At 38.0% G+C, this 24,413-nt stretch overlaps 1 protein-coding gene across 1 annotated transcript in view; it reads left to right on the top strand.

Moving 5' to 3' along the window:
• Positions 1-22,565, top strand: part of LOC131946588 (core-binding factor subunit beta) — a 44,362-nt gene extending 21,797 nt beyond the window's left edge. Inside the window, exons 6-7 of the mRNA XM_059307462.1 lie at positions 765-973; positions 21,850-22,565. Of these exons, the coding sequence (XP_059163445.1) occupies positions 765-973; positions 21,850-22,024 (384 nt within the window). The 3' untranslated portion in view covers positions 22,025-22,565. The remainder of the gene's footprint in view (positions 1-764; positions 974-21,849) is intronic.
• Positions 22,566-24,413: the final 1,848 nt, after the last annotated feature.

The raw sequence follows: 24,413 nt of genomic DNA, 5'->3' as shown, positions 1-24,413 counted from the left end.
TAGCTAACAATAATTGTATGGTTTGGCTAATACAAACAATAGTTTGGTTAAAATGTTTTCTTTAAAAGAATGATTATGTTGATCAATTGTTTTTATTTTTGAAAACAAGTTTAATATTTTCTGTCAGTACACATTTAACACTCCTTAAATTAATCTTGTGTCATGCAGTATTTTAATAGAAGGAATAACACGTTGTATTACTTGTTCTGTAAGGTATATAATTACTTTGTGTTAGGTAGCGGATATCGTCGTAGTGGCATGTTGCACCTTTGCCTGGTACCATTATCTTCCCACGCCAGTTATATTACAACGCCCAGCAGTAGGAAGTCTCTCTGGTTATTATACAACTTCAAACACTTGGGCGACATTACAGAGGATAACCAGCTATTTGTATGCGCGCTTTCTACCCTCGTCGATGATTAATGAAAGCAAGCGTTCTATAATTATGTCGATCCCAGGTTAACAAAAGAATTGACAAATATATATTCGAAACGTATTTGGCAATACTTTTACATGATGTTATTAATCACATACAATTACTGGCATACACCACGTCAGTTTTTGGCTACATTTCTACACACATCAGCCCCCAAAGACTGGATTTAATTTAATTTGGATTTACCATCGACAGTACTGACTCCTGTTTTTGTGCGTTATATTTAAAATAGATGTAACCGATGCGGACGAGAATTACGATGCTGCGTATTATCTACTTTGGGCTGATCTTCAACTCGTTCCAATACCCCGACTTTTTCTATCTACAGGCCAGGACCCGGAGAAAAAGTCGGCACAGAAAAGACGTCTGCAGCATTGGTTTGACAACCAAGTGCAACAACATCAGCAGCAACGGATTAACGTGCGCGCTACGCAAATGCCCACAGCCCCTGTTCATGTTTTCTGAGATGAAGCTGCCGACTCAAATATCGGACATGTCTCACGCCAACGGTCACCACCACCACAGATCTAAGCACAAGTAAGTCTTCGGCCCGGCATGCATGCTTGTTACATTCTCTTGCTACCACTAGCGATAACACGACGCGGGGATCTTCGGTTTTAAGTAGCCTACTACTACTACCCTACACTTGTATTTCGTCAATGTTCACGGTGCATTCAAGAAACCATCGTCTTAATTTTTATTTTTTTTTACAAAAAAATCATAAAATATACTATGGATGTTAATTCGTTGTTGGGTTGTCTCAGTTAGACAGCTGGCTTGATTTAAAAAAAATAAAAAATTAAATAATGAAGAAAATATTTTATACCTTTAATACAACTTTTAACTCCAGATGTAAAATTATTACAATTGAATCCGTTTTTGCTTTATGTAGTTTTTTTCCCTGTGCAAAGATATGTTGCGTTTTATTAACTTTTTTTTGTGAATATATTAATTCATTATATTTTTATCAATGTAATTTAGATATTTAAATTTAGACAATGGGACGGGATTACACTGAGTAAATAGAAATAAAATTGCTTTAAAAAAATAATGATTACAATCTCTAGACGAAGCTGAAGCTTAGTTAGCATTATCCGATTCCCCCCCCCCCCCCTCCCCCTCCACACACTTGAACTTGTTTTTAAAAAAATTAGGGAAGAGAAGTAGATTCTTCACTTATCTTCCCATGTGATTTTACATACTCGTATCTTGTGTTTAATCTTTATTCTGAAGGTCTTGTATAATATGCGAGCTGTATCTTTATAAAAAAAGTCGTACAAACTATAGACTTAGTCTTAGTCATTGCTATAGTGGAAAAAAAACAACCAAGCGACTATTAGGGCAGTATCACGGTATAATCAAGTGTTAGCCCCGGGACTAAATAAAACTCTGTAATAGTAGACGGTCCCCGGGACCAGGCAGGGCTGAGCGGTGAAACAACCCAGAGCTAGTCGCATCTATAACTTGATCTCCTCTCCAATTTGGGAGATTGTAGAGGCCGGGGAGATAAATTATAAACCACCCAGCCAAACCTGTTCGCGATCCTCGGCGAATCTAGCCCCACTCCCTCCTCACAGCAGATGCATTGTAAAGTTTACTTAATTATTATCCCCGTCCTCGAGTCTCCACAACAGCCAAGGTCCATTCACGCTCCCTGACCGGTTTCCTTTTCCATTAAAAAATAAAATAATAAAACAGGCTTCAACCCCCCACGCCCCCCTCTGAACTGCAGAGCGGCTTTGTTGACTTGAAAGAAGGGGTGGGCGAGGTGAATTAGTAACAGTATCAGATAATCTTCCTTTTCTCGCCCTTTTTAAGATTAAAATTAAAAAAAAAAAGATTTAAGTTTCCATCCAAGGGGAGAAAAGGGTCATGCGATGTTCATTAATTTGATTGGCCTCTTAATGAGCTAACAGTAACGAGCTGGCCCCCCGAAATAAATTGAGTTTTCGCCTCCAATTCACAGATGATCTCGCTGCTAGTCTCCACTGCTCGAGATTTGTTTGACGTTTGCTCCGATAACCTTAGAGTCGCGTCCCATTGCCTTTGTTAACCTTTAGAGTTGTCCGTCTTTGTTTTTTCGGGCCCCCAAGATGATTGAAGTGCTTCCGAATGCCCGTCTCCTTTCCCCGTTGCTGATCGCTGCTGAAGATGAGATAGCAGTTACTTTGCAATTCTCATTCCCCTTTGCCTTATAAACATTGAGTCACAAAGATTGGCGAGAGATTACAATTTAACGCCGTTCGCTTGTTGCCTGATGTATAGCGTAGCCTGCACTAATGCTTGTAGCTATTTATTCATTTCATAATACTTAAGCAATACACCGAGTTAAAAAAAATACTTAGTAAAAATAAATACTAACAATATAAGAATTATTTATACCGATGCTTTTATCTTAATTTATTATGTTTGAAAATATATTTGTAAAATAGTATTTTAATTTTTTCATTTACAGAAGCGTTATAAACTTATACTCCTTTCACAATAACTAGTATTATATTATTAGTATTATATTGAAAATTTCGAGCCTAATAAACCAACACATAGATCTATACCGTGTAAACTATTTTATGTATTGCCAAGTTTATGTATTGAAAACTTATTGATGGCAGCATTTTTAAAGCTTTTTTTTCTTCGTTTTTAAATATTTTTTTTGGACAGCATTTAGTAAATGACACCAGGCGTTTCGGTTTATTAAAAATGTTCCGTTTTGAACCTGTAATTGTAATCTGTATTTGTATGAAGTTCAATAAAAAAAAAGTGAGTGCTTAATGGCCATTTTAAAAGCTCTGGCCTAGGTCTTAAGTTCAGCATTTAATTGGTTAAAAAAGTTTCGCGAAAGGAAAATGTCAATAAAATTTTTTTTTCCTCCTCAATTTGGATTGACTCTAGGCCAGCCTCAGTGTTATTTGTCGAAAGGAATTGTTGCGCATGAAATAATCGCCCCTTGAATAGAAGTCTCCAATCACGTGTAAGGGGTTGTGAATCAAAGCGAAAATTCCGCTTTCAGTCAACCTGATATTGGTAGTGTAAAAGCTTATTGTAATAAACGCCGTAATCTTCTAATGAGGTGCAGCTTTGAGCCCGTGAGTGCGCGGGTAAAAGTGCCCGTCGGTGCCCTGATTAACAACAAACCCAACAGACAAGTAACGGGGAACTCCAGAAAACAATGAAAATATAAAAACTTCAAAGAATAAAAAAAAATATTAAAAATGTATTTGAATGGGCTCTCAATTACGTTAGTTGCTGTCACTGAGGTGTGACAGTCGATATTTATGAAACTAGCCGTACTTGAAAAAAAAAATAGCCATTAGTTTAGTTGATTGTTTCCTGTTAACAAATGTGTTCATTAGACTAAAATTAGACACAGGAGAACAGTATTCCACAAGTTCAGTTAGTCAAAATAAAAATAAAATCTGGCTAATATTTTAAAGGTTTATCCTATAACATGTAAAGTGTGGTAACGTTTGGCCGGAAGTGGCTCTATATTTTGAAAACATCCTTCTCGTTTTACACGTAGCTTACATTAGTTGCTTGCTTTTCAATAAGATAACCAATTTTCACAACTAATATATTATTCAAAAAGAATTAGCGAACAGTAAATTATTATACTTTTTTCAATTACATTACATTTTCGTAACCATTTTTATAAATAGACAAAACATTTCTAAATACAATACTAATAAAAATGTTTTAAAAATGTGCTTTGTCTTTTTAAAAAAAATGAAACAAATCGATCTAATTATTATGTTGATGTTGTTAGGGACTATAAAATGTAATAAGCCAGAGTGTTCTAAATTCTGGAACAAAGAAACGAAATTAACTTAAATTTTGTTGACGAAACAGAGGACGAGCCACCGTCGCGTGGCAAGATGTTTTAAAACACGAAATAAGATTGAAGAAAGCCAGGGTTGAAAGATAAACTAAAGTAATATTATGGGGTGGAGCGACTTGTCGTGAAAGAATGAGACCGATTAAAAGCGAAGGCAGCAAAAACACAGAGGCGGTGGGCGCGATGCTTGGCACGTTTCAATAACATTGGCGGCGGTACGGTCCACTTGTCAACGGCCACGCTGGCCACTCACCTAAATATCGGTTGTCACGGCACAGCATTAACCATTTTTGGAGATTTAATGAAATAGACTGTCAGCATTACTGGTCAACCGTTGTCACGTGTTCAAATTTCAAAGCCCGACCCACTTTGAAAGTCGCCTTCTGGACATCGGCAGCCAGTTTATCCAAGTCACGCAAGGTTAATAAAAATATATACAGGCCTACTATGGTAGATTTTTCTTTTCTTTTAAATCACCTAGAATTTTTTTCAGCCACGCTTGTTATGGTATCATTGCTTCAATAGTTTCTTTTAAGTTTTATTGACCACAAGTCTTACTTTCGTTTTTTTTTTTGCCCTGTAGATTGCGCAAGCTGTAGACTGAATGTTTTATTGTAGAGCATCTATAGTTTTTGTCAACACATCATTTTTATACCGTGGATTTGGTTGAAAGAAGAAGTTTAAAAGAATTTCAAATGATAAGCATCCATCCTTTTACTTTAATAATTTGGAAACCGAAAGGAGCGTCACTCCACATTCACAAAATTTTTGGTGCCGAGCTATAATTATCTCCCCTGTAGTCACGTGACCTATTCTGCATTCTTGCGATGAAAAATTATATCTTTCTGCATGGGTGAACAATAGTCGGCCTATCATTTTCTTTGAAAAAAGTAACTCGGGACCTAGGACCGCTTTAGCAATCGCTTGAGCCAGATAACCATCGAAGCGAATGAAAGCAATAGCAATCTGGTGGCTCACACTTAGAGCTTTTTAACGTTGCTTTGGGTCATAAGTACCGGGTCACTAACGCATTATACTTAAACATCACTTGAGCATTGAATCTGAACATGAATGAGATTTTTTTGTTCCTAGAGGATATTATCTGCTCTAAGGACCAGTGAATTTGTAGACTTGATTCAAGGGTCACATCTCAACCACGACTGGCTGTCCGTTTCTTTTTAATCTTATTATTATCCCAGTGTAATTTGTGTTGAACGTTGTGCTCAGGTTTTTTTTTTTAAATCGCGGGGTACTGGCCGAACATGCTTTCCGTATTCATTTCATTGGTCAATTTTGCCGGACCGTCCATCTGCCTCGACAGAGCACTATTGTTGTGAAATATTGGACAAGCTGTGGGCCTCCCTCCAGTGACCGGGGGCTATAAAGTGGACAAGTCACGTTAGGGTCGCGTAAACACGAGAGGACAATTGGGGTCCGACACATTCGCCACTAGAGGCTGATCCCTGAAACGTGGGCTTTAATACACCAGGCGCACACAATTAGCTGGACATTTCGCCGTAGGCTATTATGAACCCTGACCACTCACTTTGTTAGTTTTAATATAGTTATTCAAAGACTTGCTCACTTGGGGGGAAAAAAGTCACCCTTAAAATGAGGGTCAATCGCGTTGTGAGATTTTTTTTTTTTTAGGACGCAGACGGTGTACCAGCCACACATAAGGGTTTTTATATTTTAAAGTAAAATTAAGGTGGCAAGTTTATGGGGATGAACATGGTTGATACGTTTACTACTGTATACCATCTTTTAATGTTTTCTCTCTAGAGTTAACTGTCTGCTGTCTGTTATATATGGCATGTGATTCATTTAGTTGTAATTGGGTAATGCATAATAAAATCTATTTAAAAAACCTTCAATTATAATATGTGTATGCTTATTTTAATGTACGCGGAGACTCTTTTCTTTTATAGTAGAAAAAGACGCGTTGATTTATTTAATTTATTTCCTTCTTATTTTTTTTATTTTTTCTTTGGATTTCATTTTTTGACCAAGAGACAGCTCTTCCCCCACCGCCCTCCCCCGGTCCACATGTGCATGTGCATCTTTCTTCTCCCCCGTGCCGCCCTGTGTCCATGTCCCAATATGAGAAGAGTGTGAACAAGCCTGATGAAAACACTTGACGTGCTTGACGCCCGCGACATGACCAACTCTCCAATTTGACTCCCAGCGGTAGACCGACGTCAAGTTGCTGGAGGAGCCGTGCCTTAGTGGTACAAAAATCTCCCAGACAATCCCACGGCCAATGACTATATTCTTCGACTAAATTCTAAAAATACAAATACAATGTCTTGCTGGGTTACGACTATAATAACAGCTTTCCCGATTCCGGCACACACATTCTGTTGTTGTGAAACAGTCCATGTTCCAATGCAGTATTTATGACCAAGTGAAATACTGGCAAGTTTGAAAAAACCCACTTAAGAGGTCTCTAGCAATAAGTGACCTGTCTAGAAAGCGTTAGTCTTTGTGTTGACAATGGTCTCCCCCAGGTCACGGCGGCCTTGGAGTTGGTTTTTCTTTATTCTCGCGTGAAATACAGCCTGGCGAGATACCTGGCAAGACGCCTTCAATGGCCGAAGTAATTTTCATTAATTATAGACATGTTGAGGAATCGATTGACTATAGCTGAACAGACATTCTGTCCAACAGCGATTGTAAAACGTTTGTAACTGTAATTTAAACATTTTCCTGTTTTAGCTATCTTTACAGTTGGTGACAACATTTATATTTAAAAAAAAAATTGAGGTGGTAAACGATGCTGTTATTTTTTGTGCCCCGCGTAATTGGAAATTTCATGAGCTATCCTGTAGGCAATTACTTTTTTTGTTGCAACAATTTATTTTCCATTTTAGTTTTTTCTCCCTATTTTTCTTACATTTCATCTCCAACTCACTCCTTTTTACACCTCCCCTCCTTTTGATCAAATCCTTCCTTTTTCCCCCTACGTATCTCCTCCTTCGTGCACTCTTACATAGTATGTTGACGCAACATGCATACCACATTGTAAAACTTTTGAAATCCCGATGACTGTGAAGTAACAAACAAAATACGATCATGCATGCTTACACGTGCTTGACTTTTACAGGTTGTTTGTCGGTCAACATTTTGTTTTGACCGCTGGAAAATATAAACGAATTAAATGACGCACTTTAATGCCATCAGTAAAATTGTGTACTTTACTCAGTGTAAACATGAAGGAAGTCTAGAGCTGTATCAGCTACACCCACATCTCCCAGTGGAATCCACCCAGGCAAACTCCTGTAGAAGAAAACCGGAAGCTTTGATTAACATATGTCAAAGACCAGTCAGATGAGCCATGTGATCTTCCACCGCCCTAATGTACATGGGAAGCATTATTCAATTAACTCACATAGTCGAACGTATAAGTGTCCTGATACATTTCGTAAACGCGTCTTACTTCTTATGCTATCTCATGACGAATGGAGGTTATCAAAACATCGGGGGCGATTTGTTTGAGTTTTTATTTTTGTATTTTAAATCATCACGCTAATCAACATTTTAATCGGCATAATCGTTGTTTGTTGTATGTTGAGTTTAAACATCTCATATGCTAATGGCATAAATTCTTGGCGATCAATAATCTTGACAGTTTGATGGTGGCTCTAATTTCTTTTGCAGCGTGAAGCCATTTAAATGAAGAAATAAGTGTTGGCCTAAAAAAAAAATATCGTCAGATAAAACGTTACTGTTATTGTTACTTTTTAGCATGTTTTCAAGTGTCATCAGACAGCGTGACTCGGGGTTAACTCTTAAACTTCTGCTCACGTTGTGACGTTAGTGTCACGTGTGTGCTAATTACAAGTGTCAATTTAAAAAGTTTGTTTTATTTTTTCAACCAAGACTCGATGTTTATGTATTTACATGTAACAAATAAGGCCACGCGGGGCGGGTAAATTGTTTGGTGCAAAAGGTTCACATCCGCGTTACAGTTTTTCCCCCTGAAATATTTATTTTATCTTCTGTGAAAATGTGCATTTTGTTAGCTAATTGAATTGCTGTTGGTTAAAATATAACGCTCATTTACTCACAATACTAATATACATTTACTTTAGCTTTTGTATTGCAATCTTTATAAAAATGAGAACGTAATATCTCATTTTAATTACACAATTAAAGTGTAATTTTAAACATTTTATAAGCAGATGTTTCGAGGCTTATTGAATTTGAGGAAGAAAGAGCCGTGAAGATATTAAGACTACTCTAATGAAATGTGATTTAGAGTCCTTTCGATAGCCAAGATTACTCGGTTGATATGAAAAGTTGAAAAAATTGGACATGCCTCTGCTTGACAATTTGACTGGGCTTTGAGTGGAGTTAGCGAGACGGAAACTGCCAGGATTGAAACATCTCTAGAAACTTTTTTTTTTTTAACCCCGTCTTTTTCTTCTTCTTTCCGCTGTTGGCTACCATGCAAAAAAAAGATGGGACGCGAAATAATGACATCATTGCCCCCTCGCTCATCCTCACTTGCCCATATCGGGGCAAGACAATGCGCGCTCACTAACCGGATGTTCGTCAAGTTCTCCAGCTCATCTCCACATCTCCAGCACCTTTAATTGACTCTTGAACCTAGAACCTCCACACAAAAAAAGCAGATTTCCACAATCGTGTAACTGCATCGGGTCGCTCACTCGGAACGCGATCTCGAGCCTTTCATTATGTGACTCGCTTGCCGTGAAATTAGGCCAAATTACGCCCTTCCTCGACCCTGCTCTCTAATAAAATATGTTCTTCTTCAACCCGTGCTCCAGGCACACAACCACCGGGTACATAGTATTTCATCCCCCAATACCAGCACTTACACGGCAGTAGCTAGCCGGCACAATAGTAGTTACCGTTTCCACCCTAGAGGACTGGGCCACCAGATTACAATCTTTTAACTCGCTCACTCCCCGTTTGTTTCACCATTATCGCAGATGATTTTTTTTTTCTTCTTTCTCTCTTTCAATACAAGAATTCAAGTCCAGGTTTCGACTCACTAATAAGGCTAATTGATATGCTGCAACTGTCTTATTTTACAACTTTTTTTTTTTTAAAGTACCAAGTTAAAAATATAATTTTCTTGTTTAAGAAGTTCTGGGATTCAAAAACAATTAATAAATACGGCAGAGCTTTCTTTTTTTTTTTTTTAAAGAAAGAAAAAAAATCCAGTGGGTTGGAAAAAAAATTTAATAGCAGATAAAAATGAAGAACCGGTCACGGCTACTCTAAGGTCATATTATTATCTGGGCACAACGCGGACCGTGCCTTGTCGGAAACAATATGCCCGGGACACCATAAGGTGACAACAGCGCACAATTGGAGGAACGTGCGCCTTTGTGTCAACAATATCTATAATTACATGCTCAAATTTTCGCGTCCAACGAGAAGCCCCTAATCCGTCCGGCCGTGGCCAATACATTACTGCTCACACCAATTGGTTGTCATCGGCTTAACCCGCCACTTAACATTTACTCGAAGGGGATTTGGGCGGGGAGACAATGGTGCGAGTAGTGGCCTCCACGTTGTCGGCTCGAATTATCCCAGGAATCAGAAGGGATTTTAGGAGGCTGAAACATTCATCATTTATATTGTTGTATCCGTTTTTTTTCCTCACTCCCACAGCATGTAAACTTTTTTTTTAAATACACATCTTTAGACATAACCAATACATATATATTTTTTCTTCACAAATTTAAGAAGAAAGAGCCATAAAAATTAAGTTTTTGCCTATGTTTTAAATTTAAAATAATACGACGTTATGCTCTGTCTTCGAAATAATTTGTAATGTGCTTTCTTTTAAAATCTTTGGAAAAAATAGTAAATTTTTATGGTTTTCGCCTAGCATCTGTATAGATTTAAGAGTTGATTTCATATTTCTAAACTTACGCATTCTCATGCTCATTATAAGCATTTAATATATTCTTTTAAACCTCTGCCTTATTTAGTTGAAGGTATTTTTTTCACAACATTCTTAATCTTCAAAACTTCAACCCACTCATTATTACTTTATTATTTAAAATTAAATGTAAAAAAAACCCTCCAAACTATGAAGAAAGTGTCATGTAAAATTTACCGGTTTGCTAGGTTTTGTACAAGTCTCCCGTTAACGTGGACGGCCCCAGACTACCAGAAAATCGCCGAAAGCTGTTATTCGACATGCGTTCCCCGGCTTAAAAAGGTTTTCAAATGGCTAATATTTCTGGGCAAATTTATCAAATTGAATAGATAATGAATATGGCACAACCTTTAGGCGGACTGTCATGATGTTTGACCTGGTTAACGCATGCACTGCTTGTTGACGGCCTCCGGGGAAATATTAATTATGAAAAATGCCCGGCTTTGTTCCAGATTCTTTCACAATTTTTTGAAAATGTTTAACTTGATTTATGCGATCAAACTTAAACTGTTTGATTTATTTTCAAAATATGCGTAAGGCAGTTCGGATAATACCGTGACCGAGATTTAGATAAAATGAAATACTAGAATAAAGAAAGAAATACTTTTTTTTTTCTTTTTTTATGGCATACAGTCAGTAAACAAATGTACTAGTTTCTTAGTAAAGAGCAAAAGACCAGGAAAAAACACACATCTTTAGAGCCGGCCATTGAGAGTTTTCAATCTTATAATAAACATTAGTACCAAGACTAACAGAGCAGGGCACGTGACGTTTGCAGATGAAGAATCGGGGCCACGGGAGCACTAAATTAGACTAACACCCATGATAAAAGAATTTAGTCCCTTTATCCACATCCTCGCTGCCCTCCCCTTCCCGGTCCATTTTTTTCTGCCCTGAGAAGCCCGGGGCAAGAAGATGCATTGAACACAGTTCACTTGACAGCTTCGAAACGTAAAATTGAATGAGGGAGGTGTTCGGTACGGGGCATCGGGGGAAAAAAAAGTTATCATGGCACGAATAAACACAACTGTTCGGTCCCACCTGAGTACGTTAATTAGTTGCACTCTTTAACACTGATCTTGTTCTAGTGTATAGTACGGGGAAATGATAGAAACCATTTTTTTCTTTAACGATTCTAATATGAACATGAATTCTTAATCTCTCCTCCCCTTTTCTTTTAAAGATTACATTAATCTGAATCTGATACAAGTGTGGATAGCAATATTAGACAAAATTTTACATTGATTAGCGTCATTAGAGTACTGGATTAGTTATATATTCCAGTTATTATCGATGATTTAATAATAAACGTGTTACTTTGGTTGACAAAATTTAAAAGAAATGTAGTACGGTATTTAATATTGTGAAATAATAGAGGCAGGCAAAACTAGTATTATCCCCAGTTTTAATTACCGTTTTAGCTGATTAACATTGTTGTTTCATTGGAAATATTTTAAAATTATTTTATGAATGATATAAGCTACATATCTATTAAACACGATTCTTTTTCCACATTTTTAAAAACACTTTAGTAAAATATTCAGATTTGTTCTAACAGTCACTAAGATAAGAGAATTTTATCTTGATAATTAGTTAATATTTAATTTTAATATTATAAAAGCTAAATAGACAAACACATTTTGCTACATACAGATCAGGAGTGAGTTCTTAAATAACACGGTTTGTCATTTTTAAAAGAACTAAATACATTAATTTATACATACACACATTTCTATATTGCCTATATCCACTTTCTCTCTGTTAAAATTAGCTTTACAATTGATATAGGAAAATAGTGACAGCTCAAGTTTCTCGTTTGCCGTCGGCACTTCTTCGTCGGTCACATAGCAGTGACCTGGTTTCTTTGCACGTGATACGGACTTGAAGTACAATGCGTTTGAGCACTTTTTGATGGCTGCTTCAAAGGTTAAGACTATGAAAGGTACTCAAGACAGGGGCTATTCATCTCATCTCTTAAAGTGAGTTTCATAGGCCGTGCGAAAGAATGGAAAGGCTTTTATTTAAAATTGGATTAGGCTACAAACTACAAAGACAAGGCCTATGTGAACCCCACAAAGACACAATTTTCATACGTTTAAATCCACATACTAAATTAGAAAATAGATTATTAATTGAAAAATGAGAGTACTAGGCCTAGGTCTTTCTTAAACTAAAATAAAAATTTCGCTTCATAATATCTGAAGTTTACGAGACAATTCTAAACGTCTTTTCGCCTCAGAAATTAATTAATTATAATTAAATCCACGTCAGGCTGGCCATTTCTTATTAAATAGCGTTTTAATTAAAGTGTTTCTTCCTAAAAGATCATAAATGATAACAGATTATTTTTTACTGCAAATAACATTTGTATGATCCAGCTAACTATAAACGTACACAACTTGGAGCTTGTAAACAAATGGTGAGAGCAAATTAAAGCAGGCCACTACGCAAATGAACATGCGAAATGTAATGGGTGGAGTCCAAGTAATTGGCGGGCCGTCAATGTCCTTATACGGCTGTCGCGAGATTAGACACAAGATGTCCTCTAGGGTCGACCTTACAGGCCAGATGGCACCAAAGTTCAGATGGACCGTTATGAGATGGCTTGTCTTTGAGCTCATTTGTGCTTTCTTTTTTTTTCTCCCTTCGACTCATTGTTTTTTGAGAATTTAAAGACGGTAGGGGGATCTCAAGGGGCTCCCGTGACAAAAGGGGGGTGAGGGAGGAGGGATTCGATTAGAGGTCCGGGCTAAAGTATCATCAGTGATGAGTTATGGAGAGCGGGGGCCGCGGTAGGGTAGTGTACATGTGAAGTAAATGGAGAGATGGCTGAGATAGTGAGGAAGGAAGTGGGTGGAGTTGGTCGAGGGACGTGCTCAAAGAGATCACTGATTGAGAAACTGGTTGACAGCCGTGCAATCGCCTGCTCGTTTTCTCAAGGCGGATTCGCCAGTATTGTCAGAGCTTTATGATTGGCGGAGATAACTCATGGCAAAAAAGGGGGTGATTCCTTTTTTTTAATAGCGTGCTTTCTACGTTTAAAGCACGACCCAAGGTGACGATGTATGATTAAGGAAGAGATTTTGTAATGTTTTAGGAAGGGGGTGGGGAATTAGAGAGGGGAGCTGGGGGGAGATGAGGGGGAGGGAGGGGGTTGATCGAATTATTAAGAAGATGGGTGGGGGGTAAAATAAGGCAAGCAGTCCAGCTATTCATCCAATAAAAAGTGGCGTCGTTGTACCCCTCATTTCTCATTATTTTTTTCTTTTCACAACACGAGAAGGGAGGCCACTGTGCCACGTGGGGGTCACGTGACATCTATTGTCTTCGCGCATGTCCAGCAGACCCCGGTAGAGTCTTAGCACAAGATTAGGCACGGGTCGCATCCCTATCGCCACCTCGTTGCATTTTTTTTCCGTATTCATCTTTTATTTGTGTACAACGTCGTATTTTATTCATTCTTCATTTCTACAACGACTGTCCCGGGAGCTCACAAGACGCCATGGGTGATTTTTATTATTTTTTTACGAACGCAAGAAGGACGGCCACTCTGTGCCCGTTGACGACTGACATCACGCATCCCGTTTTTTTTTTGTCCGTCTTGGAACCGGCAAACCTGTGATTAGGTCGCTTCGAGGTCATTTCCGATCTAGCCCTTGACAATTACATTTTAATTTAAAACAAATTCAAATGTGGCGTCTAATTTCTTTCTTTTTTTTTTTTTAAATCTGGCGATAAAATCATATGAACAAAATTTGGCGAGGAATTGTGTGTTTCAAGCTTTACTCAAACTTTATTATTATAAGATAGTTGGTTTATTAACTCAGATTTTTTTTAAATTATAAAAAAAATTATATGAATAAAATTTTGCGTAATTTATATTAACACATTTAACTCAAAAGCCGTGCTACAAATAAGTAATATAAAACTACCTAGGCCTACTGAAAATAATCCGCGTTACATTAGAAGCAATTCTAAAAAAAAATTCATAAAAAACGTTTTAATAACAAGCTTTTATGTAATGATGCACTAAAAAGTAGAAAATAAATTATAGACTACTATTTAAATAACTATAAAGAAAAGCGTGGGTGTCTTCCTTAACATTAGTAAAGGTATCCAATAGATACTAAAGTGACCCACGCTTTTCTTTATAGTTATTTAAATAGTAGTCTATAATTTATTTTCTACTTTTTAGTGCATCATTACATAAAAGCTTGTTATTAAAACGTTTTTTATGAATTTTTTTTTCAGTACTTTACATGTTTTATTTACAATAGAGTTACATGACTAAAAACCATTGCTCGCCTACTGAACATCACGTTCAGTAGGCGCGCAATGGTTTTTGAACGCAGCCATTACGTGGTCGTGATGGCGCAGCTATTGATGACGCGTGTGGTGTGGTTGGCTAGACATGCCTACTAATTCGGTCCAAATTTTAATTAATTCATAAAAAATCAATTAGGCATCCAATTAAGTCAAATTTAGTTTCAGATTGCATTGTCTTCATGTCTTGACCCACGTGCCAACTGTGAATCGTGTCGGTCAAGTAGAACTGTCCGAATTTTCACTCCTGCGTTTCCGTCTAGACAGACTGTCGACAGACTGACGACAGAGGAAGTGAGTTAAATAAAAGCTTGTAAAAACATGTTTTAATAATGTTTTCCATGAAAGAACCCATCAGCTCTAGGGAAAATTTGAGTTTTCTCACTCCCTCATTACTTTCTGTGATTGACTACGAGTCGTGAGAAAAGTCACACAATGCTAGTCACAGCAGTCTTTTATTATATTTATGGCCGTTACAAAAGTCTTACTTCATTGTCATTTCGTACTGAATTTAAAAAAAAAACAAAAAAAAAAAAAAAACAACCCAGTATATCGCTGGCTAAATTTAAATCGAATAATTTAAAAAAGTATTGTAGATCATAATTATAAAAAAGAACATGTTTTAAGAATGAGAATATCGGCGCATAAGTCGTAAGTTATACATACTGGAGCTGAAAACTTACAAATGAAAACTTAAAAAAAAATTAGTTACCTAATTTTTACACATTATAATAAATTATTTTAAATGCATAATTTAACAGCCCGAAATATTATTTTAAAAAATCATAAACACAAAAATAGCCCGTTCAAATGATCGAACGCTAAGAACGCTCTTTGTAAATGTTGTTTTACTTTGTGAAATTTTACCGTATCTAGACTAAGTTTTAAGAGACACCGTGAGTTAATTTTGGATTATAATTTATTATAAAGATACAAAATGCAAACAGATAGATGTATGGGAATAACAATGAGTTAAACGTATTTCTTTCTGATGTGTAAGAATTGCTAGATCAACAAGCAGTCAAAAACCCAATAATTTCTTGTAGTTTGTTATTGCTGTCCGTGATCTAAGCTGGCTGAATGCTATCTATCTTGTTAGGAGTCATCAAGTAGATGACTTTACTGTTGTGCCATCATACACCACAAGATGTGTTTACGTACACACCCATAGGTACCCATGTGTTTAAATATATGGTCCTACAAACTATGCGAACAATATGAGCAGGGTCAGTGAACCGTAGCCAGATGTGAGCCAGTAGAAAGTTGGTGGTGTACAGAAGCCGAGCACACGGCGCTTTCAGCGAAAGGTGCGAGTTGTCTTACAGCCTCCACCAGATGGAACAAAGTGCCAGAAAATTATGGGTTAACAGTCTCGTTTCAAATACGTTGACACGGGCCTGTTGTAAACTAAATGTACTAAACTCGGGACAAGTGCCACGTGGAGTGCACCACAGTGGTCGGTTTTTTTTTTTTGTGTCAGCCGCCCCACCCTTCATGCTGTATTAGGTATGCATAGCACGCGCATCATTATTACTGTAGAAGATTAAGTACTCCAAGGACAGCGATCAACCTACTCCGTGAAACAGTTTATTGTCAGCATTGAGATGCTCTCATCCCGGAGATTTCAGGTTAAGGATCTGTCTTTCTTAACGTTTCGTCCGCTTTATACAGGCTTTTATTTAGATGAAAAGGCCAGGACGCCATAAAGAAGTAGTACCACCCGAGAGGGACCCGGTGTCTGATCTAACAAGGCCCGCCTACCTCCCTCCCCGGTGCGTGACTGTTGTATTGTTTCTTATCGGTTCCCACCGTGCATTAGTACTCACTCAAGCAGCGCCAGACCAGCTTGTAAGGCTGACACGCGTTGGTGGTGGTAGTAGAAAAAAATGTAAGCGTTATTCACTCTGGTTGGGGACCAGGAGCTGCTACTTCTTTTTTTTTTGTTTCAGACTTTCTATACAAGTTGTATCATTTGAGGTGGGGGGAAATGGAAGTAGGTTACTGGAAAGTAGGGGATTGAACTACTTATTTAAACTACGTTCTGATTTTATTATTAGTTGAACAAAAAGTAATAGGGGGTAGGGGATTGAACTACTTATTTAAAATTTGTATTCTGATTTTATTATTAGTTGAACAAAAAGTAATAGGGGGTAAGGGATTGAACTACTTATTTAAAATTTATATTCTGATTTTATTATTAGTGGAACAAAAAGTAATAGGGGTAGGGGTTTTAAGTACGTCAGTAAATGTAACTTTCTTTAATAGTTATTATTTCTATGCTTGTTTATTATAGCCCTTAGCTTGTACACTTTTAAAGTGTAAAACTGTCAACAATTATTTTGAAACAATGAACATATCGATGGGAACTCTATGAAAAATTATTCCACGATACAGTTAATATACCGGCGAGTACTTGACTGATCGGGTTTCATTGATTTGCGCGGTACTTCTAGACACGGACTTGCTGTAAACCACATTGTGTACACAATTAAATGAACTGAAGAAAATAAATTGAAATGCTTTGGAAAGTTTTTTTTCTTTCTGAACCACTTAAGGTAAAGTTAAACGAGGCAAGAATTCATTTAGATTTGAGCCAGCGTCCATCAAACCCTGAGCACACTTGTGTGGCAATGAAAACGTTTTGGGGCTCTAAACATTGGCGGTCTACTGGCAGTTTCTTCCCGCTAGCTTTTCATCGCCGGAGAATGGTCACGAGCTTTCTATTCTAGCAATCCGCTCGAGTACGCTGCCATTTCCGTGCATACATCCTGGGCTGCGGTGAAAAGCTATATTGTGCAATCGTGAAATTGGTCTTTTGTGGTGTATGTTTGCAGAGTAAGACCTAATTTTACACCTGTGCACTGCTGAGTTTGAATTCATTGTCAAGGGCGAAGCAACTCAAAAAAAAAAAAAAAAAGGTCCCGTCGGCAAACGTAGTAAATTGGTGGCGAGACGTAACAAAGCTGTTACAGATCAATGGCTTTTTTTTCCGCTTCAGTTGACAAATGTTCAAATAAAATCTCTGGTCACAGATCATCAGACTTCGATAATAACGATGATGGACTGGTTGATTGACTGGTTTTATAGCACGTTTACTTCCACTGTTGGCCAAATACGTTTTGTTTTCTCTGTGGAAATATCAAAAGCGATATTAGACAATTGGCGCCGCTAGAGTACTGTTATTCCCTCAAAGTCCTCTTAATATTTTTTTTTTTACTTCATAGAAAAACTTAAATCAAAGTCTCTACAAAATATCTCTTAAGTTAATAGACGGTGTTCTAGTAGGCATACATTTTAATGTTTTACATTTTAAAGGGGTGTCTTTGTAAAGATGTTATTACATGAGAAGCTATTGTTTAGTTTAAATTATGATACCATTAGTTTACTGTAGAATCATCTGGTCGAGTGGACCAAGGATTAAAGTAGCTATAGTAGCCGGATTCCCCTTGTGTAGCACAAGTTTTGTGTGGTTAGTACGGGATTACATGGGTTAGGGCGGGACGCTAAGCCCGACACAAAACAGTGGCAGTGACTAGAACATTTGGCTCAAGTGTGACCTGTTATGATTTGAATGGACAACGAACCGTGAAAGTTGACTTCCACTAATGACCTTCTCACTCGAAGCCTGCCCGACGTTTTCTCCGGTGTCCCCTGATTGCCACAATCGGACATGGCACGTTTTTTTGTTCCGGCCACTCTTCAGTACTGGGGCACGTGGCTTATGTTCTCCACGTTAGCCCCCACTACTCGCCTTTATCGCTCTTCTTTATTATTTCTCTTTTAGCATGACTTCCCTTTACAATTTTTAAAATTATTTTGTGTATTTTTATTAAATACATAGTTAAAAATATTTTTTAAAAAAGAAGTACATGGATGACGTGTAGCACATTGAAACAGTTAACAGCACTCAATTTGTCAGCGTGGAAGCATGCCCCGATGACGGGGCTACTGATGCAATCGCAGCACGAACTAATGACAAACGACCTCGGCAGTGACGGAAGTGACTCCCAGAGCAGGGCCGGCGCTGGCATCATGACCTTATGCACTCGAGCTTGATTAGCGACCGTCGGCTGGCCCTCTCCCGGCAATACGTTCTAATATAGCCCGGCCCTGACAAGGGGATCTCTTCACCTCGCGCTCGTCCCTCCACGGCCAGAATGTACAAGTAGAGGCTGATGGCCGTTTAGGACTTGAACCAGTGACAGCCGTGCATCAAAGTTAAGCCCCGTCCCAACGCCAGCGCGCCGCTGTCTAGTCGCCAGCGCCACCTCGGGCTTAACCCTTACTTCGCCTGCTTGTCAAGGTTATCGCCAGTAACCCGAATTTTAAAGGTGGCCGCGCGCTACTACATTTTCTCATTGTTCGCGCGCAGGGAGGAGATTCTAATTATCATCCTTTTTTTAAAAAAAAATCGTCTTGTCATTAGGTGACAGATGAAAACAAAAAAGAATTGGGTCGTTAACTTGGTATTAGTCTCTGCAGCGTTAGTGTAATATTTCTGGCCATTGAAGCAATGCTTGTAGTGTAGACTCTGAAAAGTTTAATCCCCCAACGTTAGCGGCGTGATATCTTTAAAGGGCGAGACCAACTACCAGCACGATTCACACCGAGGGCAGAGCGAGAGCGCACGTGTTGAAGCTTAATGTTCACCCAAGCGTGTCGCTAACAACAGCAGGATTTGGGGGGCTGTGTTTACTTTAGAGGGGGGAAAAATTGGGAGAGAGAAAAAAAGTGTGAAGAACAAATCTACTAGTTTAAAATTAAAAATAAAATTAGACATTGTAGGACGTGTTAAGATCATTATCCCTGATTTGGTTACTCATTTAGTTATAATTTGCATATTTTTTAAAATGACTTACACGATTAAGCAGAGTTTAGACATTATCTTATAACTTTAAAGCTATAGTTGTTATCCCCTGTTAATTCTTAACATGCATTAGTCACACAGCCATTCCCACTGATCAATGAAAATAGTGATTAGATAGATTAATGGATTAGATTTGCTGATTTAAATATGTACGGCCTGACTAACCAAGACAAAAGTTTTTCTTAAGTAGCAGACCCCGTTTGGTTTAGTGATCTTTAACAGCCATTCTTTAACTTCAGCGCGCCAGTTTTTAAAAAGGTTATTAGGTGCGGATTGTTGTTTAAAAAACGTGTTATGTTTGCCATTTGCCAAATATATTTATTTGCATCTTGTTTTTAAATCGCTGTATCTAATTATTTTTTTCCCAAAATATTTTTGAAAGGACTCGATGTAAAAAAAAAAGAATATTTTTTTTGGGCTTGGTGCAACGAAAGTTTATTATGACCCGAGGGTATTTTTCCTTGTGTGTGTGTTTGTGTATGTGCACAAGTGTGTGTGTTTTAAAATGACTCTGTTAGGAAATTCCTGTGCCCCACCTTATTGAAAAAGTGCGCCCCCCCCCCTCAACTCTATATCGCTCTATTCAACGTTTTCCCTCCAAATGCTACGTACCATTTTTGTGGTTAGCATCTAAAGATTCTCTCTGGCTGCACCCACATTTAAACTCATAGAGCTGTCTTCTTTGTCTACAAGATCTCTCCAACGTCAGCGGTTTTAAAGAGATAAATAAGTGGGCTATTCTTGCCCGCGGAAGAGTGGTTTAACTGTTGGATCATTTCAAATTTTCATTCATTCATTGCATTCATCCACTGCTTCTCCTGTCTGCCACTTTACAAAGCCATATCACAAAATTTTCTTTCATCGTCATCCGTTTTTTAGTTTAACGTGCCGGTTGCGCTTACATATAAAATCATTTTACTTTACTTTTCCGTTATTAAATACCGCATTACCATTTAGGGTAGTAGGCCTGCTATCCAATTGCAATCGCCGCTTGATACCTAAAACAAACAAAAAAATATGTAAATTTAAATTCATTCCTTAATTTTAAAAATTGTAATCTAACTTCATGCTAACTAAACGAATGCAGTTTCAATGTTAAAATTGAAATTCACCCTTGTTTAATAAAACTGCCCTGGCAGCAATGAATGTGTTCATATTTAAATGTGCACTGATTTCTCAGTCCCGTGGACGAGCGGACATTTATTTAGATTTATAGATACGGGCACGGCAATTGAAGTCTCCCATTTTTTCCTTCCTGTCGTTGACCAAGTGCTAATGATTTTTGTTGAAAGTGATGAGGGTCCGCTGTTTTCTTGCTCTGTGACAGATGAGAAATGTCCAGAGGGGAGATCATCAACTCCAAGTGTCTGTTTACGTCGTGGTGGTTATCTCTTATCGTTGGCTCTCATATGTTCCAGCTTGACTTTTCCCATACCGGATCACAAGCCCCAGATGTTTTACCCCATCAGAACCCACCCTTTTTTTTTTTTATTATGGTGCCCTCATGTTGGAGATTGTTTCTGTCTTAAGGTTTTCTCTGCAAACTTATGAGTAAGATAAACAAATACGATAGAGTGAATCGACATACATACTACTTGACTGAAAGATGGTATTTTAAATATTTTTTTAGTCAAAGAGAGCCTCCTTTGAATATTTATAAAAATTCGTCAATCAGTTAAAAAATTGACCGTAACTTATTAGAGGCATTTAAATATATTCTTTCATCTATTTTAAATTTTTCAATGTTATTATTTAGTAGAGATGCATAACACATTACCAAAATCAAAAGTTTGTTTATTTCTGGTATACTTAATATATATCATTGTATTTATGTTTATATAATTAAATTAGTTTGTTTTGAGACCCTTAGCTACAGTTGAGAAAGCATTTGTCCCAAACTTTTCAAACTTAAAAGTACATTTCTGATGTCTATGATTGAAGCGATAACTATGTATTCAACATAGCTCTTAAAATAGTACAAAAACGTAGCTCCACTCGAAAGCATGGGTTTTACAGCGGCTGTATGGATGATTTCAGATGCGGTTAATTCTGCGGTTACCGAGTGCTCGGCCTAGAGCCTATCCTAGTTGCCTCTCCTATGATTTGTTCGGTCTAATTTGTCGGTTCTTCCATTCCTTCTATATGTTAACTTCTCAAGGCCACACGAATAATAAATTTTTTAAATGTGTGTAAGGAACTGCCGAGGTTGAAGCTTCAACTGACACAGTTAAAATACCCGAAGCGTGACGTTATAACCTGTAGTATATAGCTGGAAAGAAAAAAAAATCTCAATTAAGTAATTAACTTTTCAGATTTATACGTCGACTAGAAAAGCTGCTGAAAAGAAACGTGCATTCATACAACGTGATTAAAAATGTACATTTTTATAATACTAGAATAACATACACAATAGAAATATACAGTCACTGTACTTTCCAAGTTTCTAACAGTTACTTTTTTTTTTATATTTGCAGAGAGCCGCCGAAGACAGAAGTCGACGAAGAAGAGGAAGTAGAAGTGGAGGTGGTGGATGTGGTGGATGTGGTGGAGGTAGATGCCGAGGATCCAGTTCCGATAGAAGCCGAAGTGGAAGCCCCACCACGTGACAAAATCCGGAAATCCGACACCATCTGGTCGCCATGGAAATAGCAATGGCTGAAACTGGGTGTGCAAGGTGTGAATCACATACACAGACCCGTGTGTTAGGTCTGAGCTGTGCCCCGTGGCTTAGGTTAGTCATTCAAGCAAGTGACTTCCTCGTATTTAAATGGCGGGCTTACTGACTTGGTGGTGAATGGCTGACAAACCAGATCATCCATTCTGTCATAACTCACAAGACTACATTAAAGTAGCCTTGAAGCCATCCTAATAGACTGATACACCTTTACCTAGGTCATCTTGTTTTTTTAAAACCAGCCACACAACTGGTGTTCTTATCATTCCCGCTGTCTGCTACAGTAGATGTTACACCCCACCCCTCCATTTGATCCCCCAGATTGTTTTGATGTAATTTTTTAAAAATACTTTTTGACAACCATGCATTCCATATCAGCCATTCTCCTCAATGTTTCTACTGATGGCGTGTGCCATATCGTGTCTTGTAAACACGTGTGAATAATGTAAATAAACAAACCTATTCTAGTCCATGTACAAATAAAAAGAAAATTGTATTGGCCTTCATAGGCTTGTATTTAACATGCTGTATAAGTTATTGAATTACCCCCCCCCCCCCCAACCTTTTATGTTTTTAACTGTCTTTGTACTGTCATCACTGACACTTAAGTCACCGTCCATGTCGTCTTGAATCATGTCCCGGGCATTTGGTTGTTATTGACTTGTTATTGCTCTGATTATTGTTTTATATACACACGTAGCATCTTTTCCCCCACCGGTATCACTGTTGGGGGTCAGGGCTAGGCCTAGGGCTTAGGATATTCTTGTCTTATGGTAAAGTCTAGCGTAGCGGTACTGATATACGTTTGATACAATCTACTATAGTTGAACGAATAAGCTGATTTTTAAATTTATTTTTGTAAACCAGAAATATAAAATGATGTACACTAGTCACACACAAACAACAAGTCGCCATCTGAAACATTTTCGCCCCTCCTTAAAAAGGGTGGCGCCATGTATCAACTAGGGTTGAACAGTTTTCTCAAGTATTTTTTCAGCTTTTACGAAGTAGTTGATACTTAAAATTACAATTGGTCGTTCATGTCCATATACTAACAGTAGTTAACCATTATTCATTTTCCTAAACAGTATCGTTAGCAACCAGTTTTATTTACTTTCAAATATTTCATTTCTGTGAGAACATTATTAATCGGAGCGGTATATTTTACAGATAGAATATACTTAACGATCAGGATTTGGGTGTGAGGCGGGAGGGGTGGGGATATTAGGGCTCCTCGTCCCAGGCTACATTCCATTAACAAATAATTATAATCTAGTGCGATAATGAATGTAAAAATCTCTAATCCGTTCCACGCGTCGTTGTGTACATAAGCCACACTTTGGGACAGTGAGTGATAAAAATGCTTAAAAAATGCACGCTCGCCGCCTGCCCCACCCCCTCTCCGCAACTCAAACTAACCCGTTACTTAACATGCTTGTTTAGAAAATTATAATTTTCCTTTTTTTTCCCACTTGAATTACACTGGTGGATTCAAGTATACAAACTATTTTTGCCGCTTTAAAATCTTTAGACGACAAACGCTGTCCTTTACCATGACTAGACATTAAAAGGTTTTGATTGTCTAGACCAGTGGTTCTCAAACTTTTTGGGGGTACCTAACCCCACCAATTTCATATGCGCATTCACCAACTCTTCTTAATAGACCTATCCTTCGCAGTAACAAAATCAGATCGCGTATCTCATGATTCGGTAATTTGTCTTGACCTCCACCGAACCCACGAGACTGACCCCCCCCCCCCCCCCCAAACTCCAGGGGTTCGATCAAACCCAGATTAAGAAGCACTGGTCTTGAGTATGTTAGTGTACATCACGCTTGAGAGCCGAGCGCCAAAGTAATCCAGGAAATGATCGTCTAGCAGTGAAGGGTGGGTGGAGCAGAAACTCACAATCCGCTACTTGCAACCTCTCAAGCCGACGCCTTAGGTTAGATAAGATCTCTGTACCCTTGTCATATCTTAGATCCTCTTGTATCAGAGCTAGTGAAAGCTTTTTATCTCACTCTCAGAGTGTCACTTTGGAGTGATCATCAACCTCGTTTAGCGCTAAATTTTTTTAAAAACTGAAATCCGCCAAAGCTAACGAAACCCAATCACATCAGATGCGCGTCGCCAGAGGTTGTGCTGTTGACCTACATGCACAAACTTCACATCCTGGTGAGCTGCTCCACATTCGACCACGCCTTTTAAAATTTTTTATCTGATCAAGAAAAGATAAATCTGAACGATATCTCATTAGTTGTTTCCCTTGATTATAGCATCTGGACAAAGAACACAAAGATAGACAGGCGAAAATTTTAAGCAGGAATGAGAACACTATAACCTCTTAGATGTTTAGATACACCAT

This window comes from Physella acuta, unplaced genomic scaffold (genome assembly GCF_028476545.2).
Source record: "Physella acuta isolate Inbredline_101_S28 unplaced genomic scaffold, ASM2847654v3 ptg000052l, whole genome shotgun sequence".
NCBI classification, from domain to species: Eukaryota; Metazoa; Mollusca; class Gastropoda; family Physidae; genus Physella; species Physella acuta.
This window is presented reverse-complemented; position numbering and strand designations above follow the sequence as displayed.